We start from the raw sequence: 19,756 nt of genomic DNA on the forward strand, positions 1-19,756 counted from the left end.
TTGTGATGAGACTGGGATCATAATATGGTGTTGCGTTGTTTTTTCTTGATTTTAATCACTTAGGCCTTATTGTTCTACATTCAAACATTCTCACATAATAATGCTATTGTAGCTTCTTTTGAAAGAAAAATAATACATATTATATTACAAATAAGTCCGTCTGTGCATGCATGCTTCATGTATTTCGAGAAACGTCCGACCAGCTGACTGAAACTCTGTGTGCGCATTGGCGACCACCCGAGAGAGTGTTGTTTGTGCCTTGCATTGAGTCGGTCGAATAGTCGGCTGTCCAGAACCACCGATCCGAACAATAGGCAGACAGACTGACAGGTACAACGGGTACTGCATAGGTGGGTGAGTCGCACATTCACAACTTGCATTGTTCACGACTTGCATCGCTCCCAACTTCCATGTAGGCCGGTGCTCAACGGTCACCAGTCTAGTACAATATTACAATATTATAATCATAATATCGATAAGAGATATTTGGTCAAACATATTTTGTCTATATTGCCGAGCCCTGTAGTAAGGTTTGTAAACGTTTGAATATCAAATCAATGAACTATACTTTTGGATCAGATATATTAAACCCCATCCATCTGGTCAGCTAATAACAAGCAGCCCGTCTTCTACTGAACACAGATGGCTGTACAATAAGAACTCACAGAGAAGATGGAGTCCAACTTCATGAGAGACTGTTCGTCCTTCTTCAGAGGAGACAGCAGCTTTAGGAGTTTGTTCTCTATCAGGAAGCCCTAGACAGGAGGATTAGGAGTCAAACCCATAAATGAACAATCAACAGTCAAGTCATCATATAATTGAATTCTATTACAGTTGAGGAATGGACAAAGGAGAGGGCACGCAAAGCTCCAGTACACCTGTCCACTCCTGTTTGCAGGGCATGTGCCAAGCCCCCAGAACCCTGGGGGCGCTTTGAAGCAAAAAGTACATGGTGGCCGTTTGAGGTACGGCAGTTGGGTCAACTATTCATACAGTTAGTTCAGTTGAGGCAGATAGCCCCCCGCTACCCCCGCCTCCCCGTGTCTCGCTCCCCGACCGTCGTGATTGGCTAAGAGGCCAAACAGTTGACCCAATACGTCACTTTTCAGAGGCTTTTCAAACGCGGAAGTACGCTTCATGCGCTGGGTGAGCAACTCAATGCAAGTGGACGGGCGGGGATATCAGTTGCCCTCTCTATTATTATTATAGCTCTATGGCATGTGCACTGAATGGAGGTGTCATCTATACAGTATATTTCTACCTTGAGCAAATTGTCAAATCCCATAAATGAACCAAGCTGCATACAGAGCATGACTGGCCTTCTAGATTTAAATGGCACCTTAATGTAACTATCTTTTATCTTTATGTCCTTGTTTTGAAAAGCAGTGGTTCTCAGTGTGGGGTCTGGGGACCTCCAGGGGTCCTTGAGGTGGTTTTAGGGCGTCCACAGCTAAATGACAGATAGGTAAGAACCAAATCTGGATCCTTTGAGGTCTTATCTCCGAGTGTGTACAAATGGTATTTGTACTTTCTCAGAGTAGAAGCTAAACAAAGGATATTAAATTGTTAATTGGAGTCCCAGAGATTGTATCAAATGGGGGTCCGTGGCCTAATGTCATATCAGTGGAGAAGCACTTTTTCAGAGTTTCTAAACACAACACATCCCTTATGTTAAAGTGTAATAACACGGCTGTGGAACTCACCGCCTCGTCACACAGCACCTCCAGCAGTCTCTTTACCGTCCGTGTCGACACCTTCCCTCTCTCTTCCCCTGCACTCCCCTCGCTCTCCTCGTCCACCTCCGCGTGGCTCTCGCTCCTCGCCGCGGCCACGCTCTCCGTCCTCCCATAGGCCGGTCCCGCAGACGCGTCCCTCGTCCCCGGGCCGCTGTGCCCCGAGCCAGCGAGGTGGGAGGCGGCCTGCAGTGCGCTCCTCTGGGCTCGGTTGCGTTCGCGCGTCCGGGCGTGCCCGGGGCGCTCCGCGAAGACCACGGGGGGCCGCTCCCAGGCCACACCCAGTTGCTGCTCGTGGAGGAGTCGGTCGATTTCCAGAGCCTGCTCCACCAACAGCTTCACCTCCGCCTCGCTCATAAGCCACACCTCCTCATACCTGCCGCTGCTGACGGCTGCAAAGTGCCTGGAGCGACAGAGCGGGTCAAAGGTCTCTGTCGTGTCAAGTAAGTGTTTCTTAAACATACTGTAGGTCCATGGCCGGCCCAATTTTGAGTCACAGACCCATATCTATGGGTTGCAAGTAAATATCCACCGTTTTAACATTTCCCGAAACATTTTCCATGCAACTTTATGACATTTTCAAAAGAACTGGAATATAGCAGATCGGCAATTTTCATTATTTTTGGAAAATGGCATAAGTGGTTAATTGATTATGTATTTCTGTAAGTTTGGGTCCTGGGGATATACCAAATTTCAAGCTGAAAATGTATGGGAATCCCTGATTAGACAGAGAGAGAACCCCTACCTCTTTTTCTTCTGTATGTCTTTACACTCCTGCACGCTGCGTTTGTAGTCTCTAGTCAAACTCTCAATCTCCTCTTTAGACAGCTTCTCCTGGGCACCACACCTGCTCTTCAACTTGTTCAGCACATCCCACAGTCTGCAATACAGACACAGCTGACTTTATAATAATAATAATAATAATACATTTTATTTGTATTGCACTTTTCATTCAATGAATCCCAGAGTGCTACATACATTGCAAGGAGAACACATACTAAAAGAATAAAAGATTATCAAAGTCAATAATATAACATTAGCAGGTGCATTCAATAATCAATAATCAAAATCAATAATATAATGTTATATGAAGATAATATGCAGATTTTAAAGGACAGAAACAAAATACAAAGATAGCTTAAAACTATAAACTAGAAAAGGCCTTCCTGAATAAAAAGGTTTTTAGGCCAGCTTTAAAAGAGTCTAGGGTCTGTGGTGCTCTCAACTCTATGGGGAGGCTGTTCCACAGGCGTGGTGCTCATAGTGCGTAACTTGGTATCAGGGACTTCCAGGAAGAATTTGTTTGCTGATCTGAGGGTCCGGGTGGAGGTTTGTGGAGGCTTGGTAATTAGTGACCGTAGGTAGGTTTACTGACTATATGTGGTGATCACTGATCAACAGTGCCCATGAAGAATGTAAAATTGTTACAAAGATCTTTCATCTCAATTGGATGTATGGGTAAGAAAGATCTCTAGACTAAAGGCCTGTCCATAGTCCATCTCTGAAATGTTCGGTGAGTTGGACTTTCCGACGTGCACATTTCCGAACTCTCATTCGGTCTAATAATTTTCAGAAATCGTGAGTGATGTCATTTTGACTGTAAAGGGCGGTTTCGGTCAAAGTATGGACAGGCTTTTAGGGTGACAGTACGATTGGTAGCAGATTCAAGTTGGCATTAGTAGCATTTACGGGTTAGTTTTAGGATATGGGTTAGGGATATGGATTTTGAGGTTAGCGTAGGTCCCAGTAGGTTAAGTAAAAATGCCAATTTATTTAGATGAAAAAGTGGTTTCGATATCCCCACAAAGATATTAACTCATTCTGTGCCAGATGCCAAAATGGCTCCAAGGTAGCTGTGCCAGGATTTTGTATGTTTTTCTTTACTATGCAATGAAAAAAAATGTTTTTTTTTTATAATTTTTTCCCCCACAGAAACAGACACAGTTGTTGTGATTCAGTGGCAAAAAGAATTTTGTCAATCGGACAAATGGTTCCAGAGATAGAGCTGTTTGAATGAAAAAAAGTGTCCATCCACTAGAATGGACACACATGAACACACATTTTCTCAATCAGCTAAACGAGGGAGCGAACACACAAACAGAGAAAAGCATCTCTCTGATCTCAGGTCATTTTGACATCTTTAAAAAAAAAAAAAAAAAATGAAATTATTATTATTATTTTTTTCTATATAAAAAACACAAAAACCGTCATAAACCGTCATTGGCACACAGGGCTATTGGAAAAAAAAACGTCAAAACCGTCGCGCGTGCGTGCGTGCGTGCGTGCGTTCGTGCAACCTGCTGATCTTCCTCTTCTGCTGGGACTTGGTGATGGTGTTCTCCTCATCTCTCTTCTTCAGCACCTGCACGTTGTACTCCAGTTTCTCCTGGTTCAGCTGATAGGTCGCTTTCATCTGCTGTAGCTCCTGCTCCAGCACCTGTTTGTTGGTTTGTTTATTATTAGCACAATTCTTAAAAATGCCTCCAGACCCCAAAAGAACTAGGGAAAAAATTCACAAATAATTGAGAATAACTTAAAAAACCCAACTTATGAGTCTAAAAGTAGCAGTCCCTAGAGGACATGCAGCTCCTTATACACCCTTCGAGGGCTACATTTTCGCACATTTTCTTTGAGCGTTTCAACATGACATCTTGTGAAATTTTCAGAAGACTGCAGGATCCATTGCTTTTGGGCAGAGTGCTCCTACCCCGTTGTTCTGTTTTTGGGACCATGGATTCTATTCTGTGATAAATTAAATATGTATTGACCTGAACATCTGTGTCCAGTTTGAGCTTGATGGTGTTGTACTCCTCAGCGCTCTCCAGCCTCAGCTTCTGAAGCAAGGCCTCGAATTCCTCCACCTTCTTCATCCTGTGCAGCAGGTTCTGAAACTGGAGGCAGCGTGACATCACACGACTGTTAGAGCAGTAGTGCCCAAACCATTGTTGCATCTGACAGAAGCTGAGACAACCTAAACGCGCATGTACGCATTTGTGATTTTCAAAAATGTTGCCTGATATAATACAGCAAACAGTGCGAACTGGTCCATGGGTGGCGAAGAGCAAGAGAAAGAGAAAGAGTGAAGTAGTGAACGATTAAAAGGAGGAAGAGCACGAGGGAAAAAGAGAGTAAGCGATTATCTCACGTCTATCGTGCTTACCTCTCTGTCCCGCCTCTCTTTCATAGACTGCTCCCATTTATTTCTGTTTCCAGTCAGCAGGACCTTCCGTTCATGCATGTAGGCGTTCTGGGAATGGCATAATAGAATCTCACCATTAGCACACACTCACTCACACACACGCACACACACACACACACACACACACACACACACACACACACTGACGTACAGATGTACATACAGTATGCAGCTAGCACAAATCCAAGCTGCTGCCGTGATTAAAGACCATTCAATAAAGTCAGGCTCAAGAATTTCCAGTGTTTTTATGCATAGCACTCCCACTCATGATGCTGATAGGATCTTCCTCAGATAAGCTGTAGAGAATTGGTTTCCCATTTTAGATCTGTATTTATCACGGTATAAATGTACAGGGTATAGGTACATATAGTAAGCATAAGATACACACATACAGGACAGCATCAGCTTATAGCGGGGCTGTTAAGGAGAACAATACTTCAGTTCTGGAAAGAAGCACCACAATTTTACAGAGTGTACCTCTTGGGTCATTCTTTAGAAAAATCACATTAGACACTTAATTTTCAAAATGTCCGCCAGTTTTAAAGATGGCCGCCTTTTCGGATATGTTTTACAGTACGCCAGCCAGTTAATATCGAATTTTCATAATATTAGAGTTGTTTTGTAGGTTTTAAAACATCCTGAGTTCATTTATTACACTTTTAAAGCAGCCAGAATAACCTTTCTGACTTTTGGTTGGGGTCTTTCCTCACCTGGGACCCCCCAGACAGACCCCTGAGCCTATTTCAGTAATCGCTCTGCTCCTGCACCAGAACAATGTTAAATTAGATCTGAAATATGCTCTGAAATAAAAAATGACTAGTAGCAAATAACAGAGGTCTTCCACGGGGGGTCCGGGACCCCAGGGGGGACCTCAGAGCTATTACAGGGGGCCTGCCAAATCTCGATGAGATCTTTTTTTTTTCTTTTTTTTTTTACATTTGAAACTTTGAATGTTTTTATGTATCCTGGTTTTATGTATTGTACTTTGATGGTTTATTAGTATTCTCAGTATTATTTATAATGTTTTTTGTGTTAAAACAGTTATGGTTGACAGCTGTTACTGCAGGGATTGCAATAATGAAGGTATTGCAACTTTTCACTTTGGGTGCAGAACAACATTTCCATTTATTGCACTGCACTCACACTGACAACACATACACACACACACACACACACACACACACACACACACACACAAAGGAGATGCATACAAGGACACAAATAGTATAGGTGCAGTAGAGTAACATTTACAAAATCATGGCATTATGTCTTCATGATACAATAGCAAGGCACTTGGTACTCTACGGGTATAAGTAACAGCGTCTCCGCCATATGTGGCGGCTGCCGATTATAGCGGAGACGGAACAATACTTTGCCAGCCTTTTTGCCTCTTTTTTAGGCACTCCAAGTTGTTGAAACCCTCTAACAACCAGCCTGTGGGTATGTCCTAGGCTGCCAAATATGAAAACAAATAGTCTGCACCTGTACCCCAGCTCTGAGATCGTATTTAGGAGAGGTTGGTATTTAATGACCTTGGTCATGAAAGCTTCCTCTAGGCTAGGGTCAAAGGTGCAGGCCATCTCCAATACAGACACTTCCCTGGACTCTTCATCAACCACAACAACATCTGGTGTATTAGCTGTCAAAGATGCAAAAATATCCAAGTTATCACAGAGATGAAACATGGATGGAATGACACGGGAATGTTTGTACACACACACACACACACACACACACACACACACACACACACACACACACACACACACACACACACACACACCTCTTTGTTATTGTCACCCCAAAACCCTCACCTTATCCTCTTATAGAGCCCATGGTTAATTACGCCCAAAGAGATTCACTACACTACAGTAATTTCAGACATGCAGGATATATTCGTCTTCATCATCATCATCATCTTCAATGTTCAAGGACTTCAAGGACTTGATAAGGAATCGGGGTATCAGCCTCTTCATGTGTTTGCACTTCCTCAAAATCATGTCCCTTGATGAAGGTATCGTATTATGATGCCTACTTCGTCATACCTGACAAATTGCCCTGAGCTTCCATCAATTGAAAAAATAGATGGAATTCAGAGAGTGGAGGGTATGTTCCAGTCAGGTTTCTTGCCATCCCTGCTGCAAAGGCAAAGCTCATCAAATGTGTTTGCAAAGCAGGTTACAAGGGACGGTGCAGCTGCTCAAACAATAACCTGCCTTGCACTCTCCTCCCTGCAAATGATATAGTGGAAACTGTCAACATTATTAGGGAGGACATGTATAGTAGTGAATTTCTTTGGGTACAATTGACCGTGAGCTCTTTAAGAGGATAGGGTGCGGGTTTTGGGGTGACGATAACAAAGAGGTGTGTGTGTTGTGTTGTCAGTGTTAGTGCAATGCAATAAATGGACATGTTAGACTGTGCGCCCAAAGTGAGAAGTTGCAATACCTTAATTCTTGCAATACCTGTGAACCTGTCTGTCTAACACACACATGTTATAAATAATACTGAGAATACTAATAAAAACAGTTTCAAATGTAAAAATATATATACATATAAAAAAAAGGAACTTCCCCATCAAGATTCGGCAGGCCTCCTGTAGTAACTCTGAGGACCCCCTAGGGGTCCGGGACCCCTGTGGAAGACCCCTGGGTATTTGCTACTACTCATTTTTGCTTTCAGAGCCCAGTTACAACAACTTTAATGCTTCAGTTATGATCTAATTTAACATTGCTCTGGAGCAGGAGCAAAGCGACTACTCAGATAAGCTCAGGGGTCTGTTTGGGGGGTCCCAGGTGAGGAAAGACCCCAACCAAAAGTCAGAAAAGTTATTCTGGCTGCTTTAAAAGAGTAATAAATGAACTCACGATGTTTTAAAACCTACAAAACAACTCTAATATTATGAAAATCGGACATTAACTGGCTGGCGTACTGTTCAGAGGCAGCCATCTTGGAAACATGGCAGCCATTTTGATTTTTCAGTGTCTAACGTGTTTTATCATAGGAACAACCCCTAAGGAGTACTTGTGAAAAGTTTTAGGTTTCTTTCCACTTGTGAAGTATTTTAGTGCAAAAATGCATTTACCTGCCCCGTGGGTAGAGACTAGAGAGGCTGTCTGATAATCAGAAAGTCACCACTTCACGTCCCGGTCTGTGTCCCTGAGTAAGACACTAAAGCCCTAACTGCCAGACAGCCCCTATCCTGTGACTTACAAAGTGCAAGATCATAATAAACCCTAGTCAACAAATGAGGGTCACATAAGTAGAGTGAAAAGAAAAACTATTAAGTGCTATAGACTAACTAGAGAAGATACAAGGTTAAAATGATAATAATAATAAAAAGGCATCTGTCTCAACAACATGCTGTCTAAATTACATACTTACATTTGTGGCCATGCAAACAGTATGTTTATCTAAATAAAATATGTGAACAACACATATCTGCATAATAGTATACCAGTAACTAGCATCAGAAAATATGCAACAGGAAGTGATAGTATTATATACAGTATTTTCTAATGTAATACCACTATGCTGATAAGTACAGTGACTATCATGGTTGAGTATATGATTTCAGTACCATGCACCCTATTATTCTTGTGATACCACAAACTTTTGTCTGATTTTTGGGCACATCATCTGGGTTGATCAGATTACTTTGAAGGAGATAGCAATAAAGTGGTACGTACAGCATATCGTCGTTGTCGGGTGTCCAAAACCGTTTGTTTTGCATTTATCGTTTTAAAAATGATTTAAACTAGTGAAAACAGCTGATCTACAAGCACACAACGCCTCGCACCGCGAGGCGTTGTGTGCTTGTAGATCGGCTGTTTTCACTACTTTTGTGCGACGGCCTTGGATGAAACTTGAAGATACGAGGTTTCCACGCGACAACGACGATATTAATCTTTAAAATAAATATCTTAGACCTTGTTTATACAGACCGCTGCTTTGTGGGTAGAGAGAGTCATGTCACATCCTACCTCCATCTGGTCCAGCTCCTCCCTGTAGGTCTTCTTAAGAGTTCTGACCTGCTCCTCCATTCTCTCTATCAACAGGTCCACCTCCTCTGCCTGCTTCTTCAAGTCCTTAACGTAGCGGTCATCACTGCCTTTGAGCTCCTGTTAAAACACACAAACAGGAGTGTTGTGAAGTGTCCCCAGCTAAATGACTGATAGTATAGTGACTTCACTTAGGACTTTTAAAAAGACTAGAGGTTCAGGCCGATACGTGGCCCTCACATCTTTACTCACACCGGCTACGTCGCACCGCCGATCCGTGGCCGTGCCAGCCCTCCCAGTACCCAATTAATATTAAATCAACTTTTTATGGAGGCTTGTTCTGTATTTGTCTATTTTTAAGTTTTTCCGTATGTGCCATGTTCTGGCACTTTGCCAGTGCATGCTTTCAAAAGAGACTTTGTATAATTTTTTTGCTGGCTAAATAAATTGTCAATTTGGATCCATTTGTAGTCTCAGAGTTAAAGTAAAAATGAAATCAAAAATAGGTTTTTCACACTTTAAGAGCATATCTGTAGTGATAATGGGGACTGTGATAATATGGCCATACCTAACACTGGATGCCAAAAAAGTGAAACATTTGAGTATTTGTGTAACAATTAGAGCCCTAAGCCCAGCCCCTAAACAGTAATGTCTTGCTTGATGACGAACATCAAGAAAATGTAGGTCTATAATTCACGAGGTCAGACTGACAGGTGTCTGTGTCACTCAACGTCATCTACTTCAACTTCAGCGACACCCCGTGAGCCTACGTTTTGACCGTCAAATCACATTCACCCAAGTGATCTGTACCTCCTTTCTGGACCGTTTCAGGAGGAACTGGAGTGAGTGGAAAACTTGGTTTCATTTCGTCTTTAAATGAACACATAGGATTTCACAGCGTACCCGCTGCAGGTCAGCGATGAGCTTGTTCTTGTCCTGGAGCAGCTGAGCACACAGCTGCTGCTGGCTCTTCAGGGTCTCTGCCACCTCCTGAGGAATCACCTTCCCCTCCGCGCTCATCCACCTTCTGTTGATCTCCTCAAACTGCTCCTGGCTGGACTCAGCCTCGCTCTCTATCCTCTCCACTCTGGATGGGCAGAGGATGGAGGGAAACAGGGGTGGACATGAGCTCTAATCCAATATAAAATGGCACCTACATCAGGGGTCTTCAACAGGGGGTCCGGGACCCCTAGGGGGTCCTCAGAGTTACTGAGGGGTCCTTAGAGGTAGGTCCTCCAATTCTACCAATCCTTTTTATATTAACAACTTGAACCCTAGTGTCCATATTTTTAAATATCTGAAAACACAAATTGACATGAATCCAAAATATACAGATCAAACGGTGAGACTATATGGAATCTATGAAAAGGTTGTGGGGGTCCCTGCTTCATCTCTCTCTAAACTAAGGGGTCCTTGGCCTGAAAACGTTGAAGACCCCTGAACTAAATACATGATTTGTAGATCAGCGATTTTTGCTGAATGTTTGCACCCAGAACATGGAGGCTAGGGTTCATGTGTTTACTAAATGTGGGACTTTACCTCAGTCTTTGAGTCTCCCTCAGGTGTGTCCTCCGGTGAGACTCTCTGGCATGGAGAGCTGTTTGTATGTTGGTGACTATCTCAGTCCCGTCATTCAGCAGGGTGATGACTCTCTAAAAGGGAGGTAACAAATGAAGCACTTGGGGTTCACAACATGTTGTTAAATGTTGTGAAGTTTATTTCCTTGTAAAATGTTTTGTAAACAAGAAAGCAACTCAATCATGTGAGCGACTCAACAAACCTTTTGACTTGTATCCACTTGCTGTTGACTTTTCCTCTCCTCTTGGACCTCTTGCTTGTCACCCATGAGGTCACCTCCCTGCTCTCGTCTAAGGAGACAGGTGGGTGCATGGTGTTGAATGGGGTGAGTGACTAATGTGGGAATGCGTGCAAAGTTCTGAAAGTATAACGTATACGTTTTGCGATGAATGCGATCACATGCCGCATTGCACTGAAATTTGCTGATGTAGCCTACAAGCTCACAACACATTGCGTGAGCAAAATAAAAGCCTGGGTTTCCGAGGCTACGTGAGATGTGGCTTGATTTAAATCTGCTATTTTCGATGCAAAACTGTGAAAAGTGATAATTTCATCACTAAACCATGGTTTTGTGGGGCCATTTTTAGCCCAAGGAATATTTTTGGAATGCTTGGATTCAGAATAATGTAAAACCCCTAGTTTGACCCCTCACAACTACTTAAAGCAGATTAAGTTTTTGCTTTTTTTTCTCCATAGTAAAGTTAATGGGACCCCAACTTTCAGCAGCAGCTGATTCCTTAGCTGTGACTAAGGAAGGGTTATCATACCAAAATATTATCTACAGATATAGAGCTTCTCAAAATTTTTAAGTAACCTTTGCCACCTTTCGGTATAGGCCTACTACATCTCGTCTGGCAAATTAATGTTTTTTTTCTTTTTTTTCTTTTTTAAGTATATTCAGAGAGTCAGATCTACAAGTTAAAAAAAATACTTCAGTAAAGTACAAATCACAAAAAAAAATCAATAGGCTAATAATGAAAATAGCAGGTCTACAAACTCACAACGCATTGATCTTACCTGCCTGGCTGTCACCAAGTGAAGACTAGAGTAACAACTCACCAGGTGGTCAGTTTTACCTTTTCTTGGCTTCATGTCGTGCTGCTATTCGGAGATGGCGAGCAGCTATTCTCTCCTGTGGATCTTTTGACTCCAACAAAGGTCCAGACACTTCTTCTGCAGCCTCTTGCGGAGGGTCGAACGTCTCATTCATACTTAAACTTAAATGGACATGGGGTGGGTGTAAACGTTGCGCATCTGCAATAGACAGTTATCTTACCCATAAATTCACGGAGGAGAAGACGCTAGTAAGTACAGCAATGCACTCACAGCACAGCAGCAAGGACTGTTATGGTAAACGTTGCTATGGTTGCGTGGCCCCCAGGCGGTGAGGTTACATCTCGCCACTAGATGGCGCCATGTGACTGTTTGGATCAAGTGTAGCCCACACTAGGTGTTCACAAACCTTGTTGGCTCAGTACCATTGTATAGATCTGACTGGAAATAACTTTGTAATTCAAGTTTAACATGATATAAAATATATTTTTATCTGTCATAAAATAAATTCCAAATATTATCAAATTATCTCACTGCACCCACTTTGAAAACCCCTGGCCTAAAGGTGAATTAACTAGAGAACCTATTGGTGTTCTTTTGCAATATCAAGTGATTTTATTAAACTCCTGATAAACAGTAAAATGGTATAATACGTATTACTTACAGGGGGACAAAGCCACTTCTTTCAGTAATCATTATTTTGGGAACTTAAGCTATCCACGCAAAATGTTTTTGATTGCTTTACGATGGAGTCAGGTCAGACATTTTAACAGTAAACACAGCTTTGATGACATTAACTGTGGGTTTTGTAACGGGGACAGTCACAACACACCTAAATCAAAGAATTTACATTAAAGCACACACCCCAGCCAAGACAGAAAATGTATGAAAGTCGACAAAATGGTGAATAAATCTTTTATTGTTCCAGTTTAAACCCATGACAAGATTGTATTTTGCACAATAATCATGGCTCTCAGGAGCAGTGAGAGGACATCTGCTGAAAATACTGCATTTCTTCCTGACTGCCAATACAAAATTGGACAAAATGTGCACTTGCTTTAGCTGAAAAGCAAACAGATTACACATGGTCAGGATTCCCACTGCAGATCACAGAATTAAACACTTGTAAACAAACTTAAGTCACCAAGCACATCTTGCTTTAAAAAAAGATATTGTAACACTAAGGTCAATTTACAGTCTATGACTGTTCACATTTCTTGGAATTCCTCTTCTGAAACAACTTTAAAACAAAGAATGGGTATTGTAGCATGTTCATGGAAAATATACCATCATCTCCATCTGGAAAGCAGTCATCCCATGTCAAGTGTCACAAAATAAAGCACTAATCCCATGTCACAAAACAAATAACTCGACTGTAGTGCTGTCATAAAATTTGATGACCGTTTCAAACAAGAGTTTCAACAATGGTCTAATCAGGTGATGTGAACATCTCACCAGTGGAATGTTTGAGTAACCAGGGATACAAATTTTCCAATAACACAACTTCCAAAAAAACTCACTGACCAACCAAGGTCTATTTATGGGCATGAAAGCTCACACACCGAAGACGACTTGATGTCAACAGTAGGCATCTTGGATTGCTGGAGTTCAGTGGTTTTTCAGATGCCTACATGGACATACTATATTCTGTTAAAAAACAGTATTCAGATCTCAATGCAAGATTGGATCATGCGTCATGTTTCACACAAACCTTGACTTAACATGACTTAATGTTTAATAGTTTTTGGAAGACCAGCACAGAACCAATAGCTCTCTGGGACATCGGATTTCGGATCTCCGTGCTGTCGGATTTTCGGAATATCGAGATTTAGCCAAGGTAGACATATCTGGTACAGCTACCATGAAGGAGGTAAAAGTATGACAAGTGGAGCCCCCTAAACAGAGGGACAACCCCAAGACAGTAAAGCAAAACAAGCATTGCTCAGCTTGTTAGCATAGTTTGCAGATCACAATAAACCGCCAACAGTATTGTAGCATTTGTCACAAATGTTTTACATACAATCTTAATTTATCCCTCAAAGAAAAGGTGTCACGAAAAAACACTTTTCTTTTTTTTTAAAGCATAAAGTAGGCTTTAAAGTGTGGGATTCACAATGCATAGTATGCGAGGCATACACAAGTCTGTTTTTAATGCTAGATTAAAAACAAGACCACAAGGCAGTTAACTATTTGCACCTACAAAGTTTAACGTGAAAAAAGGACTCCTGTGGTACCTTGGCGTCAATATTAAGTCATTCTTTTTCACTTATTCTTTTATGGAATATATCAGTTAATTCCACAATTCTTGTTGAAAGAAAACCCATATTTCTTCTACTAGTTTAGTCATTGTGCAAATTCCCAATTTTCCCCTCACGTGTATGTAGTCCGTAACAGCTCTGTGAAGGATTCTACCAACAGCTAGCTGCCTGATACATTAGTTTTTAGCTTGTAAGAACATCATGTTTAAACAAATGCCAACTATGAAATGTTTAAATTAAATTAAACATTGTACTATATATAATCACAATTCCAAGCATTCTGGCCTTTTACAATCTAAAGGTAGAAAAATACAATTTAAGTGTCACATTGAGTGACAAGACTGACAACAACATCTTACTGCTTTAACATGTCAGAAAATACAGACCGTGTAAAAAAAAAAGAGATGAATGCAGTTAACATTGTATTAACCTGAATTACTTCAGTGAGTGCACTGCAGTTAGTCAATGGTTAAGTTTGAGAAATGTCATTTAACACTAAAATAGGAAGTTATTCCTCCCCTTTAATGTAATAAACGTTTTTTCAATTTCTTTTATTCTACTAATGCAGAAATGTAAATTATTAATTTCCAATTGTACCACCATGTGAATACAATGGTATCTACATAACAACTGCAGCTTGCAAAAGAGAAACGTAACTTCTGGTCAAAGCAAGACGTTAACAAATGATGTTAATCCATAATAAGGAAAATTATGTTTTCTAGCTCTGGTCCAGAGCTAGCTGGTCTCATGTCTCTTGCACTTAAATCCCTGTAAAAGTGATGTACCACACAATGGTCCTAAAGCACAATGGGACAAGTCCTAAACATAAAGCAACAGCTTTCATGATAATGAAATGAATGAAACACTTTCAAAGAATTTAAGGCCCCAAACCCCCAAATGGTGCATCAGTCCTATTATGCAGAATGCAAGGGAATAACAAATTTGCACCCAAAGGGAGAGTGATATTTGATCCCTACTTCCTGAAATACCTTGCAGGGAACCCCTATGTCACAGAGGTAGACCCCGCCAGCCCCCTGAGCAAGGGGGAGCGGGAGACACAGAGAGAGGGACCACTTGGCCTCCACCGCCGGTCCCTGTCCGCTCACTGGCGGGTCTATGCCGAGTACTGGAGCCCGGTTCTGGTTGGCCCAGTTGGCCGCAGCTCTGTACCAGGGCTGATCCATCAGAAATGTGCTCTCATGGCAATCCAGGCAGTTAATGATGAGGTCCACGGGGCTGTCTGGAAGGTCTGCAATGTAGGAGAGAAAACAATGTGACTTGAGTGGTTTTTGAGCCGTGCAAGCCAGCTTACTTCATACGGGTGTAAGTGCTGGTTGACCTGCTGACATCAGTGGGAATGATTGGCCCATTTAGACGTGAAGTAAATTCTAAAAACGCCTTTCTTCTGACATACCGTAAACTTTCTGAAAAACGTTATGTTGCTATATAAAATGTGTTTTTAAAGGAGTATTTCAACAATTTTCAACCTTATTTCCAATTACTAGGCATATGAGTTATTACTAGCATATTGTTATTACATTTAACAGATTATCACCAAGACACCACATCCACAATACTTGCAAATGTTCTCTGTATCATTGTAGCAGCCTAGTTTCCACCACCCACTGACTTTTCTGACATCAGTGGGTGGCAGATGAACTAGAGGCAGAGTTTTAACAGTGAGGCGTGTTGCTGTATACACCTCGCCTGGCCGGGCAAGAGATTAACAGTATTGGGTTTAGGATATTGTATTGATTGTTTGGTCCAGGGAATGTCTTTGCAGCGAAACTGCGCGATACATAGCGATACATAGAAGATTTAAAGACGCAAATATAGATATTGTTTCATGTATGCGTTTCATACAAAAATACATTGAGAAAAACGTAAGCTGGAAACGTAAGCAGTCATAGTTGCAGCTTGCCATCCTCCGTTTAAGTAAATAATAAAATCACTGTAATACAACATAGACCTACCTTTGATATTTGACACCAGTTTAGCACCAGTTTTGCTGAAGAGGTTGAGCTCACTGGAGACCGACTCAAGCATCTTGACAAATTTTGGTAGAAAGAGGATGACCTCCACTTCATGATTGGCGAGGTGGCGGCCACAGCTGATGCCTTGTGCCCCCTGGACATGGGGCCCACACAGCAGTGCCACTGTTGGACGCTGGTGCACATTCTTAGGGGTGAGTCTGCAAAGGACATAAACTACAGTGAGTCTTTCTTTGCTTTCTACCTTTTTTCTTTTACCGTTTTCTATTCGAAAACAAGTTGCTGCCAAAAGCTTCGCGCCCATCAGAAAATATATTGTTTGTACTAAACTTAAGTACAGTATTTAATAGATTGCTTACCTGTTGGGCCCACCCAGCAAAGTCAAGGCCATCTGACTTGCACAAACGCCCGTCATCTCTAGTCTCCGCTCTAAAGAGAGGCCGTGGCGCTCTGCTACCGACAGTAGGCGCTTGCGGAAGTCATACGATATAGTGGGCACAATGAGCCCTGAATCTGCAAGGAAACAAGGAAGGAAAAGGGTACTTAATGACTGACAATACTAAACACTAAGAAATACCAATATTAACGTTTATTTGTATTTTGTAGTACCACAATTCATAAAGTAAGCACATTAAATACTTGCCAGTGCAAAATTCTTTGTCTCCAGGCTGCGGCACAGTGATCTGTCTATAAACGATGGGTTTGACCTCCAGTATGTTTTCATCGTGGCGATAACGTGTCGGTGTTTGCTCCTGAGGCGTACCGCGTGACCGCGCCCCGTTGCCGCGGCGCTCTGACGTGTCGATCTCCGAGAACACCGCCGCTTTGTCGAACAGCGCCAGGTTCCCCTCAAAGTCAAAGTCCGCGTCCAGCCCGTCATCCATGGAGTCGCCAAAACATTCGTCGTCTCTCTGCTTCATCTGACCGCCGTTCTTCACCCCGTTCTTCTTGGGAGTGACCTGGGTCGCTCCTCGACTACTTGAAGACCCTTAACAAACAATTACAGATAGGTTAAAGCAAACGGTTCTCAAAGTGGTGTCTGGGGACCCCCAGGGGTCCTGGAGGGGGTTACAGGGGGACGCCAGGAAATATATATTAATTTGGGGGTCCTTGACATGAAAAAGAACCACTTGGTTGCTGTATATTTACAAACAGTAGCCCGGGCGTTTAATTTGCAAGTCGCAACACTTGTTTGCGTCCACTTGAATGGTGGCCAATATGCAAAACAGTGTCAGAGCCCCGGCGGCCATTTGTCCCCGGGCTACTATTTGGAAATATATGGTAAGCAATGCATCTTCACACAAAAAGGGTGTCTGTCTGGCCTCAATGTGTGTCTAACACTAGAACGTACAGGAGTTGTGTCTGCGACGGAATCCTTGTTTAGACTGACCACCGGGTATATCCAGGTGGCGTTCCCCATAACTTTTGGAGCAGTGCTGTGGAGAGTTCAGTCTCTCCTTGGTCCTGGGGTCATTCCTTGGTACGGCCACTGGGACGCTGCTTGACTTTGAAGACACAGAAGAGCCATTCCTGACATTACCATTAGTAATGTCCAAAATCTTCAGTTCCTTGATGTCCATGGCACTGTTTTAATAAGTGAGAAAGAAGAGTAGTCAGTCGACTCCACACTCCGTCACGCAAATAACAGATATTGGGAATTACTGCTTTAAAACCAGGGAAAGCATCCGTGTCATTTTGGATTTTAGCAAATGGCCTAGCAAATGGCCATTAAAAAATAAGAGATAAACAAGCTCATCGGGCTTGCAAGCTTGTTATTTTTGAACATTTTCGAAAAATCTTGAAAGCGTTTGAAAAAGTTTGAAAAATACTGAGATTACAATGCAAATTGTAGAATCGGCCTCAGGTCTTGACTTAAAGGGTTAACCCTGTTGGTTCCCAAACCTTTCTGGTCGAGACCCAAAAGAGAGATTAGACGTTTTCCCGGGACCCATACTAGTGAAAACAATAGATCGACAATTGTCACTTTGCGCCGTGTTGTGAGCTTGTAGATCAGCTATTTTCTCTACTTCTTAAACATTTGTTTTCCAATTTATGGAATTTCTTAGATTTATAAATTAAATTACTTGATGATTAACTTAATGTGCAACAGTGTTCGCTCACTCAAATGTAAACAAACCAACATAAAGTTTAAGGGTATATAGAGGGTATCTGCACATTCCTAAAGTGGCAATTTGAGGACTTTTTAATAAAATGACTGTAAAATGACAAATTAAACATTGGCCAAATTGTCAAATATTAGAGGTTGAAATAGTGAAAATAGCAGATCTACATGCTCACAACGACTTCCGGGTATGATGATGTCACGCGCATACACTCTATAGAACCAGTTTATGGGTTCAGGGTGGGAGCGTCCCCAGTTAAAATGAGATTATTTTGGGGGTCGCAGCCTGAAAAGGTTGAGAAGTTGAACCACTGGGCTAACCAACTTTACCTGAAGGTGACCTCGGGAACAGAGCACTTTGCACCATTGTGGAAAGGCTGTTTGAGGGAGATGGTCTGGCTGCTCTGGTCTACAGATGACACCTCTCCTTGATAGACCCCCAGCGTTGGACCACAGTTTATGGACACCAGACTCCCCAACCAATCTGCAGCCATTCTGTCTGCACAAGAATAGCAGTGGTGGGAAAAGTACACACATTCTTTACTTAAAAGTATCAATACTGCAATGTAGATATACGCCGTAAAAGTCAGAATTCAAAATATACTTAAAAGTACGAATGTACTGGCATCAAAATATACTTCAAATACCAAAAGTAGTCACAACAATGTTTGAAAATAGCCAAGGTATAGCGCCAAATTGGTTTATGTATGTTTTATAATATTATAATGTATATCTGCAAATTAACTAGTAACTAAAGTTTTCAAATAATTGTAGAGGAGTAAAAGTACAATATTTGCCTCTGAGATTTAGTGGAGTAGAAGTAAAAGTTTTGGAAATTGGAAATACTCAAGTAAAGTACAAACACCTCAAAAAGTCAAAATTGTATAGTACTTAAGTAAATGTACTTTACTTTACACCAGACGACACCATCAGAGAGGGAATGCGTCATGGAAACAGTCCTGTATTTCCATAATCATAATAGGCTGACCATTTAAAAACTTGATTTATTGATGTTAGCTAACAACAATTAGCTATGGCCTGTTGTTGTCCACTGAAGAAGCAAGAACGCAGCGTTTGAGTTTCAAAACGAACGAAATCTTACCTTTTGGGGAATTTGTTTCGGTAGATTATCTACAAGGGACAACAAATGTTGAATAATAACATAAGTTCAAATACAATAGATAATATTTGCGCCTGTCCGTCGTGAGCAACGACAATGCTATGTGCTACTGCCATAGGCTAGTGGGATGGTGTTTTTTACTGGTGTTTCAGTCCGAGTGTGGGGAAAGGGTGCGTTCGGAAATGCGCACCGGACTGCGCGGGCGTTTATCGTGGGCTTGCCCAGGCCTTACGGCCTGGGCATAAATATAACGATTGCATTCACCACGGCTTCGTAACTCGCGCGGCGCTCCGCCGGCCGCGCGGCCCTGGCCCGCTCTTCGCGGCCACTCGCGCCTGCGGCGCTCGGGGGCGAAGAGCAGGACCAAGGTCCGCTGGCCTTCGCGCCGCTTGCAATGTCGTGGACAATAAAACGAGCGCACCCTTTCATACACTCTGACTGAATCACCAGTAAAAAACACTCTCTCATAGGCTAGTAGTAAGGCTCATAAGGCTACCGTTAGCGAATGTTCCTACCATAGGAGACGCGTGTGCATGAATTAGAAAGCGCGGCCTGTGATTGGCTGGAGCGGAGTTCTGGAGCGCTCGGCTGTGGTCACTTGGACTGCGCGGGCGGGTGTGAATGCGTTTATCGTGGACAGGGCGTTTATCGTGGGCTTGCCCAGGCCTTACGGCCTGGGCATAAATATAACGATTGCATTC

General features: G+C 42.3%; 2 protein-coding genes across 2 annotated transcripts in view; both read right to left on the minus strand.

Moving 5' to 3' along the window:
- The window catches only part of drc1 (dynein regulatory complex subunit 1 homolog (Chlamydomonas)), a gene marked incomplete at both ends in the record, with an annotated part of 15,499 nt that extends 3,778 nt beyond the window's left edge, over nucleotides 1-11,721 (minus strand). Inside the window, 11 exons of the mRNA XM_080737186.1 lie at nucleotides 666-755; nucleotides 1,704-2,136; nucleotides 2,479-2,613; nucleotides 4,031-4,170; nucleotides 4,502-4,624; nucleotides 4,894-4,980; nucleotides 8,916-9,053; nucleotides 9,837-10,020; nucleotides 10,473-10,585; nucleotides 10,714-10,801; nucleotides 11,588-11,721. Coding sequence (XP_080593312.1) covers nucleotides 666-755; nucleotides 1,704-2,136; nucleotides 2,479-2,613; nucleotides 4,031-4,170; nucleotides 4,502-4,624; nucleotides 4,894-4,980; nucleotides 8,916-9,053; nucleotides 9,837-10,020; nucleotides 10,473-10,585; nucleotides 10,714-10,801; nucleotides 11,588-11,721 — 1,665 coding nt within the window. The remainder of the gene's footprint in view (nucleotides 1-665; nucleotides 756-1,703; nucleotides 2,137-2,478; nucleotides 2,614-4,030; nucleotides 4,171-4,501; nucleotides 4,625-4,893; nucleotides 4,981-8,915; nucleotides 9,054-9,836; nucleotides 10,021-10,472; nucleotides 10,586-10,713; nucleotides 10,802-11,587) is intronic.
- A 762-nt stretch (nucleotides 11,722-12,483) lies between these two features.
- LOC308294547 (enhancer of mRNA-decapping protein 3-like) lies at nucleotides 12,484-19,175 on the minus strand. The gene is made up of 7 exons (XM_080737278.1): nucleotides 19,038-19,175; nucleotides 18,266-18,434; nucleotides 17,165-17,397; nucleotides 16,457-16,801; nucleotides 16,173-16,326; nucleotides 15,796-16,013; nucleotides 12,484-15,071 (listed from the first exon to the last, which is right to left on the minus strand). Exons 2-7 carry the CDS (start codon nucleotides 18,427-18,429, stop codon nucleotides 14,737-14,739), a joined length of 1,449 nt encoding a protein of 482 aa, XP_080593404.1. The 5' UTR covers nucleotides 18,430-18,434; nucleotides 19,038-19,175; the 3' UTR covers nucleotides 12,484-14,736.
- Nucleotides 19,176-19,756: the final 581 nt, after the last annotated feature.

The sequence above is a fragment of the Nannobrachium achirus genome, assembly GCF_963921795.1.
Source record: "Nannobrachium achirus genome assembly, chromosome: 11".
NCBI lineage: Eukaryota > Metazoa > Chordata > Actinopteri > Myctophiformes > Myctophidae > Nannobrachium > Nannobrachium achirus.

What these genes read in the sequence shown, in the direction of transcription:
- LOC308294547 (XM_080737278.1), bottom strand. Translation starts at nt 18,429, where the DNA reads ATGGCTGCAGATTGGTTGGGGAGTCTGGTGTCCATAAACTGTGGTCCA. An exon ending in AGACAAAGAATTTTGCACTG is followed by an intron (nt 16,327 to 16,456) that starts GCAAGTATTTAA and finishes GTTTCCTTGCAG; the next exon opens with ATTCAGGGCTCATTGTGCCC. An exon ending in TTGCTGGGTGGGCCCAACAG is followed by an intron (nt 16,014 to 16,172) that starts GTAAGCAATCTA and finishes TGTCCTTTGCAG; the next exon opens with ACTCACCCCTAAGAATGTGC.